At 46.2% G+C, this 17492-nt stretch overlaps 1 protein-coding gene across 1 annotated transcript; it reads left to right on the top strand.

Annotated features, from left to right (window-relative positions):
- The first annotated feature begins 984 nt into the window (after positions 1-984).
- Positions 985-12734, top strand: MPHOSPH10 (M-phase phosphoprotein 10). Its single transcript, XM_048482160.1, has 11 exons — positions 985-1104; positions 2069-2738; positions 3736-3878; positions 4640-4820; positions 5012-5153; positions 6090-6157; positions 7071-7208; positions 7922-8032; positions 8296-8403; positions 9729-9956; positions 12541-12734. Exons 1-11 carry the CDS (start codon positions 1004-1006, stop codon positions 12679-12681), a joined length of 2031 nt encoding a protein of 676 aa, XP_048338117.1. The 5' UTR covers positions 985-1003; the 3' UTR covers positions 12682-12734.
- Positions 12735-17492: the final 4758 nt, after the last annotated feature.

Below are 17492 nucleotides of genomic sequence, written 5' to 3'. Positions count from 1 at the left end.
CAGCGGGAAAGGGCTGCCGCGGGGTCCTAGAAGGAGCCGGTTACTCATTCCCCTCCCGAAAAGCTCATACATCCCTCCTTCCGTGTAAAAATTTGGGCAAGGGGTGTTGGAGAGTCAGTGGAATAGGGCAACGTCCCCCTCCCCCCATGTTCTCAGCTGCTGGCCGCCTTCTCAGAGTGGAGGGAAGATTATTCCTTCCCCCCACGCACAACAACCCTGAGAGGTAGGTTAGAGTGCGAGGTCATCCCAGAGTCCTTCACAGTAGAATCCTAAAATTGCTTCCCCCGGGGTAAGCACCAATGGAATAAACCCAAGTAGAAGCGCTCCGTTATAAAGCTCTGCAGATTGGCTCTGAGCCAGCCTGTCGCTCCTTCTTGGCCTTGACCTACCTCTCAGGGTTGCTGTGAGCATCAAACAGAATAAGGGAAACCCGTCTACACCAATCTGGGCTTCCAAGAGGAAGATCTAGAAAGGCAAGCAGGCTTAGACCAGCCACTCTGTTTTAGTGGAGCCTACCTCCTAGGGGTGTGGTGAGGATAACATTAATTTTGTTCACAGTCTCCCTTTCTCACTGGGACACAGATTATAAGTATGAAAAAGAAACGCCCTTTTGCAAGCCACGCCTGAGAAGAGACAGCCCAGTCACTTCTTAGTAGCCTCGCCTACCCCACAAGGCTGTTGTGAGGCCAACATTCTGAATAGAACGACAGACACCGCACTGGATTCCTGGGAGGAAGGACGGGGTAAGAAATGTGATAGACGAATAGACGATTCTGAGTTCCTCCTCCACTCCTTTCAGCCTTGCCTACCTCACAAGGGTGGCGTGAGGACAAAGCGACTGGGGTGTGGGGAAGGACCCACAGACGAAAAAGTACAGCCAGGATCCAAACCCCAAAAGGCAAGGCGGAACCGTTCTTCCGGGGTGCGCGTTGCCGACCGGATGCAGTTTGGCGAAGGACTTGCCAGTCTTGTCGCCGACCGGAAGTCGGGCAAAGCGGCAACGATGGCTGCGAGTGTTGCGGCGGCGGCGGCTCCACGCGGGCGGCTGGATCGATGCCTGGAGACCCTCCAAGCCTCCGCCGCCCACCCGGAGCGCTTCCTCAGGTAACACCGGCCGAGACCCCTTTTTCTCCTGGATACCTGCAAGGAAATGGGGCGGGGAGACGATTCCCTTCCTCCAAGGGTGCATTCATGGCATGGGGCTTATTTACACAGCAACCCTGCGAGGTCGGCCAGGCTGGGAGGCGGCTGCTTTTATCCAAATGCGAGACTAGGTTTCCCACCCACCCCAAATATCCCATCCTGCATTTTGCATGCGTTGTGTCTAATTAATAAAAATGTGGGTATAATATTGGGGAAGGGTCATCTTACATTCATGCTCGTCTTTTCGAGGAAATATGGTAGCTCAAAGGCACCTGTTCGTATTTTTATCCCACCTTTCCTGCAGAGAGGATATAAATCCTCCTCCTCCTCCTCTTTCTTCATGTGTTTCATTCTTCTTCCTCTCCTCCTCCTCCTTCTTTTCTTCCTCTTCCTCTTCTTCTTCTTCTTCTTCATGTGTTTAATTCTTCCTCTCCTCCTCCTTTTCTTCCTCTTCTTCTTCTTCATGTGTTTAATTCTTCTTCATGTGTTTAATTCTTCTTCCTCTCCTCCTCCTCCTTTTCTTCCTCCTCTTCTTCTTCTTCATGTGTTTAATTCTTCTTCATGTGTTTAATTCTTCTTCCTCCTCCTCCTTTTCTTCCTCTTCTTCTTCTTCTTCTTCATGTGTTTAATTCTTCTTCATGTGTTTAATTCTTCTTCCTCTCCTCCTCCTTTTCTTCCTCTTCTTCTTCTTCATGTGTTTAATTCTTCTTCATGTGTTTAATTCTTCTTCCTCTCCTCCTCCTTTTCTTCCTCTTCTTCTTCCTCTTCTTCATCATCATCATCATGTGTTTCATGTACAAAACTAGTTGAGGTTCAGAACTGACCCAGACTGCCTGGGCTGTCATTTAGACAGACCAATTTCTGTCTTCTATGGCTTGATATCTGTTAAAGACTCACTGTACGGCAACCTGTTTTTACCTCTCAGCATTCAGGATGGACTGGCTGCCGATCTCAACTCGCTAACTAAAACGCTGTATGATTTCCACAAAGCGCTCGGGCCTGCGACGGTTCCTGGGAGCCCTTTGCAAGAACTGGTGATAGATGACTTCGACGAAGAACAGGTCTGGCAGCAGCTGGAACTCCAGAATAACGCGGTCCTCGGCTACTTCAAGGCAGCTGTTGCTAGAAACGGCACTGAGGATGATCTCTGCCTTCTACCAGATCCAGAAGAGGGGGATAGTATCGCAGAGGACAGTGAGCCAGAAACAGACGATGAAGTCCAGACAGAAGACTTCAACAGCGACCCTCCGGAAGAGGAAAGTGACTGGGCGGAAAAGAGAAGTCAACTCAGAGCGAGGACAGAACCTCTGTTTAACGATGAAGATTCAGATATTGACTTTGACATTGACAAGTTAGAGCTGCAAACCCGTCCGTCCAAGATTGCCGTGAAAAGAACGGGTGAAAAGTCTGTAGTCGACGACAGGTTTTTCAACCTGGCTGAGATGGAGGCGGTTCTGGACGCGGCGGAGAAGAAAGAAAGCCAAGAAAAGGAGGATGACGAAGGCGAGGAAATCGATTATTTTCAGGAGGTTCTTTCGGAAGATGACGAGGAGGAGGAGGAAGAGGATGTGGAATTCGGGAAAGCCAAAACGAAGGTAAGAGCGTTGAGAAACGGGTTGTTAAACTGTTGTGCGCTCGGAAGTAGAGATCTCACAGAGCCTGAAGAAATTTCTGTTGAAAACGTGGACTAGCCCGCAACGCGTTCTGCGAATGTGGCTGCTGTCGCCGTGGTGTCTTCAGCCACTTGCTGGACATGCTGCTGTCTACTACCACAATTCATTTTAATATTTTTTACTCATTGAATATTGGTGATACTGACTCTTTCAATTGATTGGAATGCAATATGAATGTTACAGGTTTCTTGCCTTATGTACAATGCTTATGACATCTTATACAATGCTTTTGAGAATTTGTTACTACCGTGTTTCCCCGAATATAAGACAGTGTCTTATATTAATTTTTGCTCCCAAAGATGCGCTATGTCTTATTTTCAGGGGATGTCTTATTTTTCTGTGTTCTGTTCGTCGGGCATGCTTCCCAACAAAAACTTTGCTATGTCTTACTTTCGGGGGATGCCTTATATTTCGCACTTCAGCAAAACCTCTACTATGTCTTATTTTTCGGGGATGTCTTATATTTGGGGAAACAGGGTAAGTACAGTCCCATTACGTTTCTTAAGTTGCCTATGTGCCCCCATTGTATGTTTTGTTATTACCTTTATATCCAGTTGAATATTACTTATAATATAATCACAATATATCTTTATGAATAATCTTTATGAACGGTTTATGAATTATCTATTGACTTTATGCTCAAACTAATTGCACGTACCAATTAGTTCATTGCCTTGTGTCACTATATATACAGTCCATGTTTCCTAGGCTTGGCTGGCCTCAGATTTTTTAGTATTGGTCCCTGAGAGGGCCATTTTGAAGGGTGAGTCTCAAATTCTTCCCCCCTCATGGGCGCCCGGCAGAGTAACTTGAGTCTCCTTCCAGGAGAGAAAGGCAGACTCGTCTTCTTCTGATATTATCTTAAATTTCGGCAGTTTCCTTCTGAACACTGCGCTCGTTTTTTCTCTGTCTTCCTTAGCCACCTAAAAGCGCTCGCAGTCTCAAATATCGGGATTATTTCGACCCCGTGGACGATTGCGAAGATTACACAAGCGACCGACAAAGCTGCGAAGGTGACGGCAACCGGAGCGAGGAGGAAGAGGATGAAGGAGCAGTCGACAGGCGAGTGTCTGGCTTGAAGCCACGTTTGGTTGCTTTAGAATAGTCGCCTCTGAAATTCTTCAGAGGACAATGGTATGGCAAGACATTTAAATTTTTTACTGGAAAAGTCAAGTGCTTTCTGAATTGTTTTTTTTTTTAATTTCTTTAATCACAGTGTACAATAAACAAAGAAGAAATACAAAAAAAGATACAATTTCAGGTTATGTTTACATAATTGAAGGCATATAAAACATTAAAGAAAATTATATAAAAACATAAAGAAAGAAAGAAAAAAAATAAAGAATAGTGTATTAAAGTGGACTTCCAGCTAGTAAAACATATGATACACAATCTAATATCAAAGATACGTTAGTACATCTCAAGTTTCTGATTATATTTCATTTTAAGTTATAATTACATTAATTCTACCCTAGTAGCTATCTCAGCCATTGATTAATCAGTTATATTTAGTACTTAATCCAGTGCTGTATCAGAGAAAATGTCCTCTTGATTATCTTACTTATAAGCTAGCCATTCTGATCTAAAAAGAAGAGAAAAAGAAAGGATACAGTAAAAAAAAACCTGTATATGTTCAGATTTTATATTTTCTATAGTGCTATACAAGTTTTATTTAATTACTTAATAAAGATCATAAGTCATATTTCATACCTTTATATTCTAACTGAAAATATTCAATTAAGGGTTTCCAATTCCTCCCAAATATAAGTGCTTTCTGAATTGAATTAGTTCCCTTTTTACTTGAAAACGCTCTTCAACTACAGAATGGAGGAAACGGATGACGTCCAACAGCCACAGGAGACCGAAAGGAGGAAAGGAGCTCCGAAGGCGGTGACGTTCGCCTTGCCGTACGACAGCGACACGGACGACGAACCGGACACATCTGAAGCAAAGACGAGTCGTTCCCCTGAACGGAAATCCTCCTTTGAGAAAAGGCAGGAAAAGGTAATTGCTGCTCGCGTGCTGGCAAGAAACCCAAGTGCTTTTCTTTCTCAGTAGCTCAAAGTACAACCCTCCAGCCTCCTCTATCAGCGACGAAAGCGAAGACACGGTCTCCAGTTTTACAGCAATGCCCAAGTCCCCGAGAGAACCAAAACATCTCGGGAACCGATTCAGGAGCCTTTGTTCTCTTGCAGCTGAGTCAGAAGATCAAATCGCTCGAAGCGGACCTGTTGAGGGAGAAGTCCTGGCAGCTGAGAGGAGAAGTGACTGGACAGAAGCGACCTGAAAACAGCCTCCTGCAGGAGACGCTGCTCTTTGACCATGCGGTCAAGATGGGTAAATCTTGCATACGTGGAAGCCATTTCTCAGGGGCTGGTTTGTGCTACCTGCAGTTGCCCCAACAGAGGGGGCACCGGTGACATATAGCTCACTTCTTCAGATACAATGGGAAGAGAGGAACCCCTCTACCTCATCTTTGCAGAAAATTACAGAAGAGATGAGTTAAAAGGGACAGGCTGTAAAAATGAGGTAGAGTTCCTTTCTTTGTTCCCCCAAAAGTACGTACTGGAATAAATATATAAAAAAATTTTTTTAAATTTTTTAAGCAAGCCTTTATTGGCATAGACAGCAGTACAACAATAATAAAAAAATGGATTAAAAAGCATATACAATACAGGATATACATGTTAGGACGAAGGAAATCTACTGGCATTTAGTAATTTCCAGGAGAAAGTCTGCCACTATCATACAGAGAGAAGGATCAGGGTTGTCCAACAAGTAGTGTAATCTAATTAAATCGGGGAGATCGGGTAAATGTAAAGGAGTGAGATTCACATACTTGGATCTGATTTCCTTGAATCTGAGACAGTGAAGTAATTGGTGGGCCAGAGATTCAACTGAGCCATCGCTATATGGGCACAATCTTTTAGCCTTTTCTTGCTTATTAAATCTGCCATGTAACAAGGCAGAAGGCATAACATTAAACCTGGCGAGCATTATGGCTCTCCTTTGAACAGGGTTTGTTAAGCAATACAGGTAGTATGCCAAGTGGCCCCGTTCAAATGGGAGATACTGGAATAAATATTAATTTCCTCTGGACTTCTGTTGCGTGTAGTAGACACGGCCTTTCTTGTGCATGCATCTCCCCAGAAGTCCTATTTAAATGCGTTAGGCTGAATGAACATGGCCTGTGTTGCGTTTCCAAGTGACTGAGGGCAGCAGGGCCTGGCCAGAAATCTTACCCCCAAAGTCTTTTTTTTTTTCTCTTCTCAGCTCCCGTCATCACAGAGGAGACGACAATGGCGCTTGAAGACATTATCAAGAGGAGGATAAAAGATCAGGTTAATATAACAGATGACGTGTGTTTTCTGGGGGAGCGGGAAGCAACCTTTTAAGGAATTTGCCCTAAATTCGCCACATCTCAAAAAGGATATTGAAGAGATAGAAAAAGTGCAGAGAAGGGCAACGAGGATGATTGAGGGACTGGAGCACCTTCCTTATGAGGAAAGGCTGTAGCGTTTGGGGCTCTTTAGTTTGGAGAGGAGACGTCTGAGGGGGGATAGGATTGAAGTCTATAAAATTATGCACGGGGTAGAAAATGTTGACAGAGATAAATTTTTCTCTCTTTCTCACAATACTAGAACCAGGGGGCATTCATTGAAAATGCTGGGGGGAAGAATTAGGACTAATAAAAGGAAACACTTCTTCATACAACGTGTGATTGGTGTTGGGAATATGCTGCCTGCAGGTGAGCTCCCAAAGGCACCTGGTGGGCCACTGCGAGTAGCAGAGAGCTGGACTAGATGGACTCTGGTCTGATCCAGCAGGCTAGTTCTTATGTTCTTGACCAGCCCTACTCGCTTTCACAAAAAAACCTGGTGGGTTCCGTGGCACCCATAAGCATCACATTGGGGTATTCCTGATTTGGAATTTCAGGTGAGTCCTCAGTATGCTTGTGAGACTGGGCAGAGGGCAGAATGTTGTGTACTGTGACTCCATTTTTGTGCAGTTCCTTCCCAAAGAGAAACTCCGCACTGCCAGTTTTCAGAAGGGGGAACTGTTCCCATTTTTCAATTTGTGATTCTGCTACTATTATGGGGTGCCCTGCCTTAATGTATTGTAATAACTTGTCATTGTAGCTAGCCTTCTTGCCTTCCTGGAAGAGAAATTGATGCAAGGAGAGACCTCTCTTGCTGCTTCGAATACCAAGCTTGTTAATTCGCATCTGTATCTTTCCGACATCTTCGCTTCTAGGCCTGGGATGACGTCGTCCGGAAAGAAAAGCCAAAAGAGGATCCTTACGAATACAAAAAGCGTCTGACTCTGGATCACGAGAAAAGCAAATTAAGTCTCACCGAAATCTATGAGCAAGAATATCTGAAACTTAACCAGGTGTGTTTTCAAAGGAGCCCGTGCTTTTGTTGGACCAGCCGAAAGGGTGGCGGGGCCCCTTTGCCCCAACGCAGCTGGCTTGTTTGGGGGGTGGGGGTGGGGAGAGGCAGGAGGGGGAGTAGCTGGTGAACCGTCAACCAATGGGCCTACAAGACAAACCTGCAATCCCATTGGTTGAAGGTTCGTCGTTACAACACTTAGCATATTACTGAGTTATATAGGGTAAGATAGAGAGAGAGAGATAGATGAGAGAGAGATGAGAGAGAGAGAGATAAATATAGATATATATAGAGAGAGATGATATATATAGAGAGAGATGAGAGAGATAAATATATATAGAGAGATGATAGATGATAGAGAGAGAGATAAATATATATAGATATAGATATATAGATATATAGATGATAGCGAGAGAGAGATAAATACATATATATGTAGAGAGATGATAGAGAGAGAGATAAATATAGAGATAGATAAATATATATATAGAGAGAGAGATGATAGAGAGAGATAAATACAGAGAAATAGATTATAGATAGATAGATAGATAGATAGATAGATAGATAGATAGATAGATAGATAGATAGATAGATAGATAGATAGATAGATAGATAGATAGATAGATAGATAATCTCATTTAAATGAGGCTGGTGTGAAAAAATTAATAGTTTATCTTGGTATTGTCCTGCTTCTTTGATTTAAATCCATATTAGAAAAAAACTGAAGAGGAAGAAAAACCGGAACACATAGAAATTCAGAAAGCAATGGATGTTCTTTTTCTCAAATTGGATGCCCTTTCCAATTTCCACTTCACACCCAAGCCGGTAAGTACAGTGGCATCAGAAGTCTGTGTTGAATAAAATAAAAACTAGGCATTAAGCCAGTCCATACCAAGGTGCATTTGATTTATGCTTGAAGCATGCCCCAAGTCCTTGGTGTAGCTCTGTTGACCAGAGAACTCTGCGCAGGCCTGCTACCTTCAGTACGACTGAATCCGTTTGGGAGATCCAAATACTTCTGTTTCAACTGAACAATGCATCATTTTTTTCTCCCACTCGACATATTGTGCGTTTCTCTTTCTTCCTAGCCCGTGCCAGAGGTAAAAATAGTCTCTAATCTCCCAGCAATAAGTATGGAGGAAGTTGCTCCGGTTAGCGTCAGTGATGCTGCGCTCTTAGCTCCGGAGGAGATCAAGGTAAGGCATGCTGCAAAGCACGGGTCTTTACAAGTAGCAGAAGTAAAAAAAAGGAGCAGCAGTGGCGTAGGAGGTTAAGAGCTTGTGTATCTAATCTGGAGGGACCGGGTTTGATTCCCAGCTCTGCCGCCTGAGCTGTGGAGGCTTCTCTGGGGAATTCAGATTAGCTTGTGCACTCCCACACACGCCAGCCGGGTGACCTTGGGCTAGTCACAGCTTCTCGGAGCTCTCTCAGCCCCACCTACCTCACAGGGTGTTTGTTGTGAGGGGGGAAGGGCAAGGAGATTGTAAGCCACTTTGAGTCTCCTGCAGGAGAGAAAGGGGGGATATAAATCCAAACTCTTCTTCTTCTTCTTTTGAAAAATCTGCTACTTTTCATAATTAAGAACCTATCTTCCATGAATTGGTCTAATCCCTTTATATAAAAATGTACTTAATTTCCACCGCTTGATACCCAGAAGCAAATTGGTGATATTACAGGGAAATGGTGATATTATGGGGAAAACATTAAGATGGCCCCAGAACAAGACAAGCTGGAACGGGTCCAGAGGAGGGCAGCCAAAATGGTCAAAGGTCTGGAATCCATGCCCTACGAGGAGAGACTTAGAGAGCTGAAATGTTTAGTTTGGTGAAGAGAGGGTTAAGAGGTGACATGATAGCTCTGTTTAGATATTTGAAGGGATGTCATGTTGGTGAGGGAGCAAGCTTGTTTTCTGCTGCTCCAGAGACTAGGACCGGGAGTCATGGGTTCAAGGGGAAGGAAAAGAGATTCCACCTAAACATCAGGAAAAACTTCCTGACAGTCAGAGCTGTTCGACAGTGGAATGCACTGCCTCGGAGTGTGGTGGAGTCTCCTTCTTTGGAGGTTTTTACACAGAGGCTGGTTGGCCACCTGTCAGGAGTACTTTGATTGTGTGTTCCTGCATTGCAGGGGGTTGGGCTGGATGGCCCTTGGGGATCTCTTCCAACTCTGTGGCTCATTCCGCACATGCAGAATAATGCACTTTCAAACTGCTTTCAGTGCCCTTTGAAGCTGTGCGGAATGGCAAAATCCACTTGCAAACAGTTGTGAAAGTGGTTTGAAAACGCATTATTTTGCGTGTGCGGAAGGGGCCTGTGATTCTAAGAAGCTGAGTGGTTTCAGGTGCAGTAAAAACCCCCCACAAGGCTTGGAATCAGTCAGTGGCAGTGATGACAGGGGCATATTTGCCTGTCATGGCCCCATTGGTGGTTCCGAGGCAAGCAACCCGTGAGGGGCGGCATTGCACATACCTTTCGAAGGTGTTTTCTCAGACCCCAGTCCTAAAACACGGCCCTTATTTCAGGAGAAGGCAAAAGGCGGAGACGTGAAAACGGATGCCGAGAAGACCGCCACAGACAAGAAACGGGAGCGCAGAAAGAAGAAGCTCATGAAGCGTATCAAGCTGAAGGAGAAAGAGAAGCGGCAGAAACTCCTCGAGGGGAAGGCAGAACAAAACCCCAAGCTGAAGAAACAAGTTTCTGCCGAACAGTTGAAGAAGCTCATCAAGGCCGACGGGACTTCTCTACTCAAGGTAAGGTTAACGTAAGGACTTCAGTTCAGTGAGTTAGTTTGGCACCGTTGCCTTGTGGGGTGCCCTCCCCACGAGGAAATGAGGAGTTACTTCACAGCCGCTGCTGTGTCCACACGGGGCTGCCCAGTGGAGCTGTCCTGAGATGCTGGGGTGGTGAGGGCCACTAGCCTGGATAGCTTTAAAAGGGGCTTGGACAGATTGGTGGAGGAGAAGTCGATCTAGGGCTACCAATCTGGATCCTCTCTTTCTCACAATACTAGAACCAGGGGGCATTCATGCTGGGGGGAAGAATTAGGACTAATAAAAGGAAACACTTCTTCACGCAACGTGTGATTGGTGTTTGGAATATGCTGCCACAGGAGGTGGTGATGGCCACTCACCTGGATAGCTTTAAAAAGGGCTTGGACAGATTGATGGAGGAGAAGTCGATCTATGGCAGCGATGGCAAACCTTTTCGAGACCGAGTGCCCAAACTGCAACCTAAAACCCACTTATTTATCTCAAAGTGCCAACACAGCAGTTTAACCTGAATACTGAGGTTTTAGTTTAGGAAAAACAGTTGGCTCTGAGGCTCATGTAACTCGGGAGTAAGCTTGGTGAAGCAACCATGCAATGCTTTGAATTGGTTAATCACAACCCTAGGAGGGTTTACTCAGAAGCAAGCCCCAGCAACCAAGCTTACTCCCGGGTAAAGGATCATGCCCAGGCCAGCCTAGGTGTGTGTGTGGGGGGGTGATTTTACGCCCCCGCCACATGATGAACTCTGTGCATGCTTGCTCACAGAAAGGGCTCTGAGTGCCACCTTTGGCACCCGTGCCATAGGTTCGCCACCGTTGATCTATGGCTCCCAATCTTGATCCTCCTTGATCTCAGATTGCAAATGCCTTAACAGACCAGGTGCTCGAGAGCAGCAGCAGCAGCAGCAGCAGCAGCAGAAGGCCCTTGCTTTCACAACCTGCACGTGAGCTCCCAGAGGCACCTGGTGGGCCACTGCGAGTAGAAGAGAGCTGGACTAGATGGACTCTGGTCTGATCCAGCAGGCTAATTCTTATGTTCTTATGCAAAGAACCTCTTTGAGGCCAGTTCGAATGGTGATGTTATAGGACCCCCTGCCTCACCAGCGCATTTGTATCATGCTGGCAAACCACTCGCTGGAGAAAACGGCTCCCGTGCACTTTGATCAAAAGGCCTCTGTCGATTGATTAGTATATTGTGGCCAGATGTTAGCACTCTGTTGCTCGCTTCCGTGTCATTAGTCAAATCCTGCCCCTGGGGAGGTCCGGCTGGGCCTTCCTCGGCTTATTACTTCTAGCTGTAATGGAGAAAACAGTTGGGGCCGGAAGGCCATCAATCTCTCAACAGAGACGCTTGGCGTTTGGCAGTCAGGGCCAGTCCGTGTCCACCAACTCCGAGCCCAAAAGAAAACAAAAATGTACAGAGCCAAAATTGTAGGTAGCCAAAATGGATGGATTTGTATTCACAGGCTTTAACCTGTGAATACAAAGGAGCAGCAGTGGCATAGGAGGCTAAGAGCTCGTGTATCTAATCGGGAGGAACCGGGTTTGATTCTCCGCTCTGCCGCTTGAGCTGAGGAGGCTTATCTGGGGAATTCAGATTAGCCTGTGCACTCCCACGCACTCCAGCTGGGTGACCTTGGGCTAGTCACAGCTTCTCAGAGCTCTCTCAGCCCCACCTACCTCAGAGGGTGTTTGTTGTGAGGGGGGAAGGGCAAGGAGATTGTCAGCCCCTTTGAGTCTCCTGCAGGAGAGAAAGGGGGGATATAAATCCAAACTCCTCCTCCTCCTCTTCTTTTTCTTCTTCTTCCCCTTCCCCTTCTTCTTCCCCTTCTTCTTCTTCTTCTTCTTCTTCATGTTTACCATCGGATTAAAGATTCTGCGATGTAATACAATTCTCGCTTTTGGGGACTAACCTGAACATGTTTACATCTGAGGGTTTCCTTCTTTTCCCAACCTCTTCGATCGCCTGCAAAAAACGTTCTTACGAACCGGCACAAAATCGATGCTTCAGAAGACATCGTTTCCTGCTTTCTGGCAGCGAAGCCTTTCCCTTTCAGAGTGATTAGATTCAGAGTGCGTAGCATGCGTTCGCCTCTCTCTTTGACAAAAGGAACTTCGATTCTCAAGAGCTCCTACCCCCGAAAACCTTGTCGGTCTCTGAGGTGCTACCGGACTCGAATCTAGAGTGATTAGAGAGAAGCAGTTTGGCAGGAGAGAACTTTTTAAAATTCACCCAGAGCTCTCAGCTGGTATTTGCCCTCCGCGATAAAGGGATTTATTTGCTGGCAGCCTGCACTTATCTCTCATTAACATGCGCCGGGCATAACAGGGGAGATCAGAGTGCATCCCTTCAGCTTTTTAGATTCATTGTGTTGCCGGTAAAAAAGGTATTGATGCAACAGCTGTTTTGCCATTGAGTTATCAGTCGGAACACAAACAGGGGGTGGGTGGGGATATCTCTCGAGCGTTCTCTTGGAACAATTGAGGCGGGCACAACGGGGGTACGTGGTGCTTTTTCGTGTGCACACGAGAGTCTCCATTATGCGCCGAATGTTGCTGTCTTCCAGGATGACGGCAAAGACAAGGCTTTGAGGTCCTCCCGAGCGTTCTTCTCTCGCTTGCAAGATCAAGTGAAAATGCAAATTCAAGACCCGAAGAAAAGCCAGAGGAAGAAACGAGCGCTGACTGCCCAAAAGCTGAAACTATAAGATATTTATGCTCAGGCTCTTTTTGTACCAATTAAAGCAAGTTTCCTAATTGAGGCCTGCACTTTTGATTTCCTTCCTCTCGTACGCTCTCTCTTTTGTGCGAGTCGGTGGCTTTTCAGAAATTTCCTGCGTGTTACAAAAAGCACGGTATCGAACCATAGATGCGTTTGTGGTAGTGGGGCAGATGAAGACATTCTGCATTACGTTTTGGAGTGCCCTCTTTATGAAGCCATAAGGACCAAATATATTAAAGGACTTCTCCCAATTGCAGGGGATATTGACAGCACTGGGAAATTGATTTGTCTGTTGTCCGATGGAGATCCATACGTTGCCAACCGAGTAGCGCTTTTTGCTCAAGCTGCAAGAAGAATTAGGCTACTTGTGTTGTCATGATGATGTGTTTTATTATTTGACAGGGATATCCGTATCAGTGCTAATTAAGTCCTTTTTAGCTATATTTCCGTTTACTGTCTTTTACGCAGCAGTGGCGTAGGAGGTTAAGAGCTCGTGTATCTAATCTGGAGGAACCGGGTTTGATTCCCAGCTCGGCCGCCTGAGCTGTGGAGGCTGATCTGGGGAATTCAGATTAGCCTGTACACTCCCACACACGCCAGCTGGGTGACCTTGGGCTAGTCACAGCTTCTCGGAGCTCTCTCAGCCCCACCTACCTCACAGGGTGTTTGTTGTGAGGACGGGGGAAGGGCAATGAGATTGTTAGCCCCTTTGAGTCTCCTACAGGAGAGAAAGGGGGGATATAAATCCAAACTCTTCTTCTTCTTCTTCTTTCTAGCCCATTCGGTCAAAATAGGGCCCAGGATTTCTTCTCTAAACTTGTCCTATGGAGGGCACTTAAGCAACTTATGTTCTAGTGAATGAAAGAATTGACTTCTTCCAGGGAGCAACCACGATGCCAGGAAAAATTGCTGAGAAGCAAAGATCAGTATGGAAACCCCCCCCCCCCTTCTGCTGGAGAAATTACCTTGCAGAACTAGAGTTTGATTTTTAATTGCCCCCTTTAAAGCATCCGAAGAAGGCTGGTACCTGAAATGTTTCTATGTCTGATTGATGGAGCGGAGGAAGGCAGGGTCACCAATCCAGCCCGTTGCTATTAAATACCCGAAACAAATGCACGCAGGGTTGGTCGCACAGGGCACTAAAACTTCCTCTCCTTCCCCGCCCCCCCCTTCCTCCTTTTTGCTTGGATGACCTCATAAATTATGTGATATTTGCAACTGCGCTTTTGGGGAAATTTGTCACAGTTAATTAGAGTCACACGGAGGCTGAAATCGCATTAGTTTTAAAATATCAAGCCCCAGCCAGAGAGCACCATTACGGCTAATAGGGAGAGGCCTCAAGGCCAGTATCTGGAAAATAAATTAAAAGACTTTCCGCTTAATGGAAAGTGATTGAGGCCACGGTCACGCCGGCTGATGGGAGTCGCAGGTAAATTCAATCGATGCCGATGCCGAGTGACAGGAGAAGAGAGGAACGGGCAGTTGGCCTTGTGGAGTCTCCTTCTTTGGAGGTTTTTTTAACAGGCTGGATGGCCACCTGTCAGGAGTTCCTGCATGGCAGGGGGTTGGACTTGATGGCCCTTGGGGGTCTCTTCCAACTCTGTGATTCTACGACTCTTGAGATCTCCAGGCTAGGATCTGGGAGACCAGGTTCAAGACTCCCCCCCTCGCCCCCCAAGAAGGCTCACTGGGTGACCGTGAGCCAGGCACATATTCTCAACCAAACCTATCTCGAAGGGTTGTTGGGATGATAAAATGGAGGAGAAGAGTACAATTTAAGCCACCTTGGATCCCCATTGGGGTTAGAAAGGTAGGCTATAAAGAAAGTAAAAGATTTTTTTTTAAATTACATTGAGATCCCTCAGGTCACTAAGCGGAGCCAACCTGGTGTAGTGGTTAAGAGCAGGTGGAGTCTAATCTGGAGCACTGGGTTTGATTCCCCACTCCTCCACCTGAGTGGCTGAGGCTTATCTGGTGAACCAGATGTGTTTCCACATTCCTGCTGGTTGACCTTGGGCTAGTCCCAGTCCTCTCAGGACTCTCTCAGCCCCACCTGCCTCACCAGGTGTCTGTTGTGGGGAGAGGAAGGGAAAGGAGCTTGTAGACCACCTTGAGTCTCCTTACAAGAGAGAAAGGTGGGGATATAAATCCAAACTCCTCTTCTTATTCTTCTTCAGAGACAGGCAATGGCAAACCAAAATGTACAGGGTCATAAGTCAGCTATCATTTGACAGCACTTTCTAACTACACCATATCCACACTTGGGGGGGGGGAATGCCATTCCCCTCCCCCCATGTAAAAAGAATTGACTTCTTCCAGGGTCTCTGCATTTTAATTTCTGTCTCTCTGCCAGCAAAAATTCTATCAACCCCCTCCCACTTAATTCAAGCATTGCTGATTAATTGGGGCAAATCATCACTGATATTCATTAATACGTATATCCGCCCTGGTGCGAATAATAACGTTCGTGATGACCCGTGGCAGAATTTATCCTCATTTGTTGAGGAGCTAGAACTAAAATATCCTTCAACTGAAATTACTATATTGGGGGATTTCAATGCGAGAGTGGGTAATAATCTAACCTCATATTTGGAACATGAAGGTTATGATGATAACGATTATGTCTATTCACTCTTACTTCCATCAGAGCGTCATTCTGAGGATACCCAGACCAATTACACTGCTAGGAATCTGATCGAATTTGCTATCAAACATAACATGTTATGGCTCAATGGTCTAAAATGCTACGACTGTTCTAATAATTTCACATTTGTTAGTACGCTGGGAAACAGTGTTATAGATTATTGTTTTATGTCACCAAAATTAAGAACTTCAGTCCAGTCTTTTAAGATAGGAGACCTTCTACTAGGAGATCACCTCTCACTTAACCTTGTTCTCCATCAGGAAGAGGGGGTGGACGTTCCTATGGATACATCTAAAGAGTATTTACCTACGCTTTTCTGGACATCCCATTTGGCCCTTACCGCCAATGAGCTAATTAATTCTCAGCATCTAGGTAATCTCTTAAGTGCTTTTTATAATGCAGATTCGCCTTGTGTGGCAATTGGCAATTTTGAAACATTAATCAAGTATATCACAGACTATCTCGTAAAGTCCGTTAAACAGAAACCTCCATACAGCACTAGAGGTGCCCCCTGGTTTGACAAAGAGTGCCATGAATTAAAATAGAAAGGTTTGAAAAGCCGATCCCCGCCCCCGGACCACGCCCCCCTGAGCCTGCCAGCATTAGAACGTCCATTGCCATCGTTATAACGATGGCAGGCTCAAGGGGGCGTGGTTCCGGGCGGGGCGGGAAAGGGGTCTTTGTCTCCTGCCCATGCGCCCGGGGGCTCTGCCGAAGGGCTCCCTCCGCCTTCTCCTCGCCGGCCACTTCGCTCAGGGGGCCCGCTGGACGCTTCCGCCTTTCCGGCCCCGCCGGCCAATCAAGCGGGAGGAGGAGGAGGAGGAGGAAGGGCGACGGCCCAATCGGCGCGCTCTGTCGGGGGAAAGGCGCAGCCATTGGCCAGGAGGCGACGGGGAGGGGCTTCTGTCATTGGCTTCAGGTGGAAGAGGCCAAGCCCCGCCCCCGTGGGATGCCCTCCGCCCTTTCCTAAACGGCCCCGCCGGCAGCAGCCCCCTCCCCCGCTTGGGAGGGGGCTGGACTCTGGGACGGGCTATTGCCAGTAACGGCCATTGTCGTTTTTTTAACGATCGTTTTAACGATCGTTATAACAGCAATGGCTGTTAATGGCCGTTAATACGATCGTATTAGCCATTGATAGTCATTGCGGTTATAGCGATCGTTATAGCGATCGTATTAACGGCTGACTGTTGATGGCAGTTAACACGATCGTTATAGCGATCGTATTAACGGCTGACTGTTGATGGCAGTTAACACGATCGTTATAGCGATCGTATTAACGGCTGACTGTTGATGGCAGTTAACACGATCGTTATAGCGATCGTATTAACGGCTGACTGTTGATGGCCGTTAGTGCGATCGTTATAGCGATCGTATTAACAGCAATGGCTGTTGATGGTAGTTAACACGATCGTTATAGCGATCGTATTAATGGCTGACTGTTGATGGCCGTTAGTGCGATCGTTATAGCGATCGTATTAACAGCAATGGCTGTTGATGGTAGTTAACACGATCGTTATAGCGATCGTATTAATGGCTGACTGTTGATGGCCGTTAGTGCGATCGTTATAGCGATCGTATTAACAGCAATGGCTGTTGATGGTAGTTAACACGATCGTTATAGCGATCGTATTAATGGCTGACTGTTGATGGCCGTTAGTGCGATCGTTATAGCGATCGTATTAACAGCAATGGCTGTTGATGGCAGTTAACACGATCGTTATAGCGATCGTATTAACGGCTGACTGTTGATGGCCGTTAGTGCGATCGTTATAGCGATCGTATTAACAGCAATGGCTGTTGATGGCAGTTAACACGATCGTTATAGCGATCGTATTAATGGCTGACTGTTGATGGCCGTTAGTGCGATCGTTATAGCGATCGTATTAACAGCAATGGCTGTTGATGGCAGTTAACACGATCGTTATAGCGATCGTATTAATGGCTGACTGTTGATGGCCGTTAGTGCGATCGTTATAGCGATCGTATTAACAGCAATGGCTGTTGATGGTAGTTAACACGATCGTTATAACGATCGCGTTAACGGCAATTAACAGCCATTGCTGTTAATACGATCGCTATAACGATCGCACTAACTGCCATTAACAACCATTGCTGTTATAACGCTCGCTATAACGATCGCAGTAGCTGCCATT

Source organism: Sphaerodactylus townsendi, linkage group LG17 (assembly GCF_021028975.2).
Source record: "Sphaerodactylus townsendi isolate TG3544 linkage group LG17, MPM_Stown_v2.3, whole genome shotgun sequence".
In the NCBI taxonomy this organism is placed as follows: Eukaryota; Metazoa; Chordata; class Lepidosauria; order Squamata; family Sphaerodactylidae; genus Sphaerodactylus; species Sphaerodactylus townsendi.
This window is presented reverse-complemented; position numbering and strand designations above follow the sequence as displayed.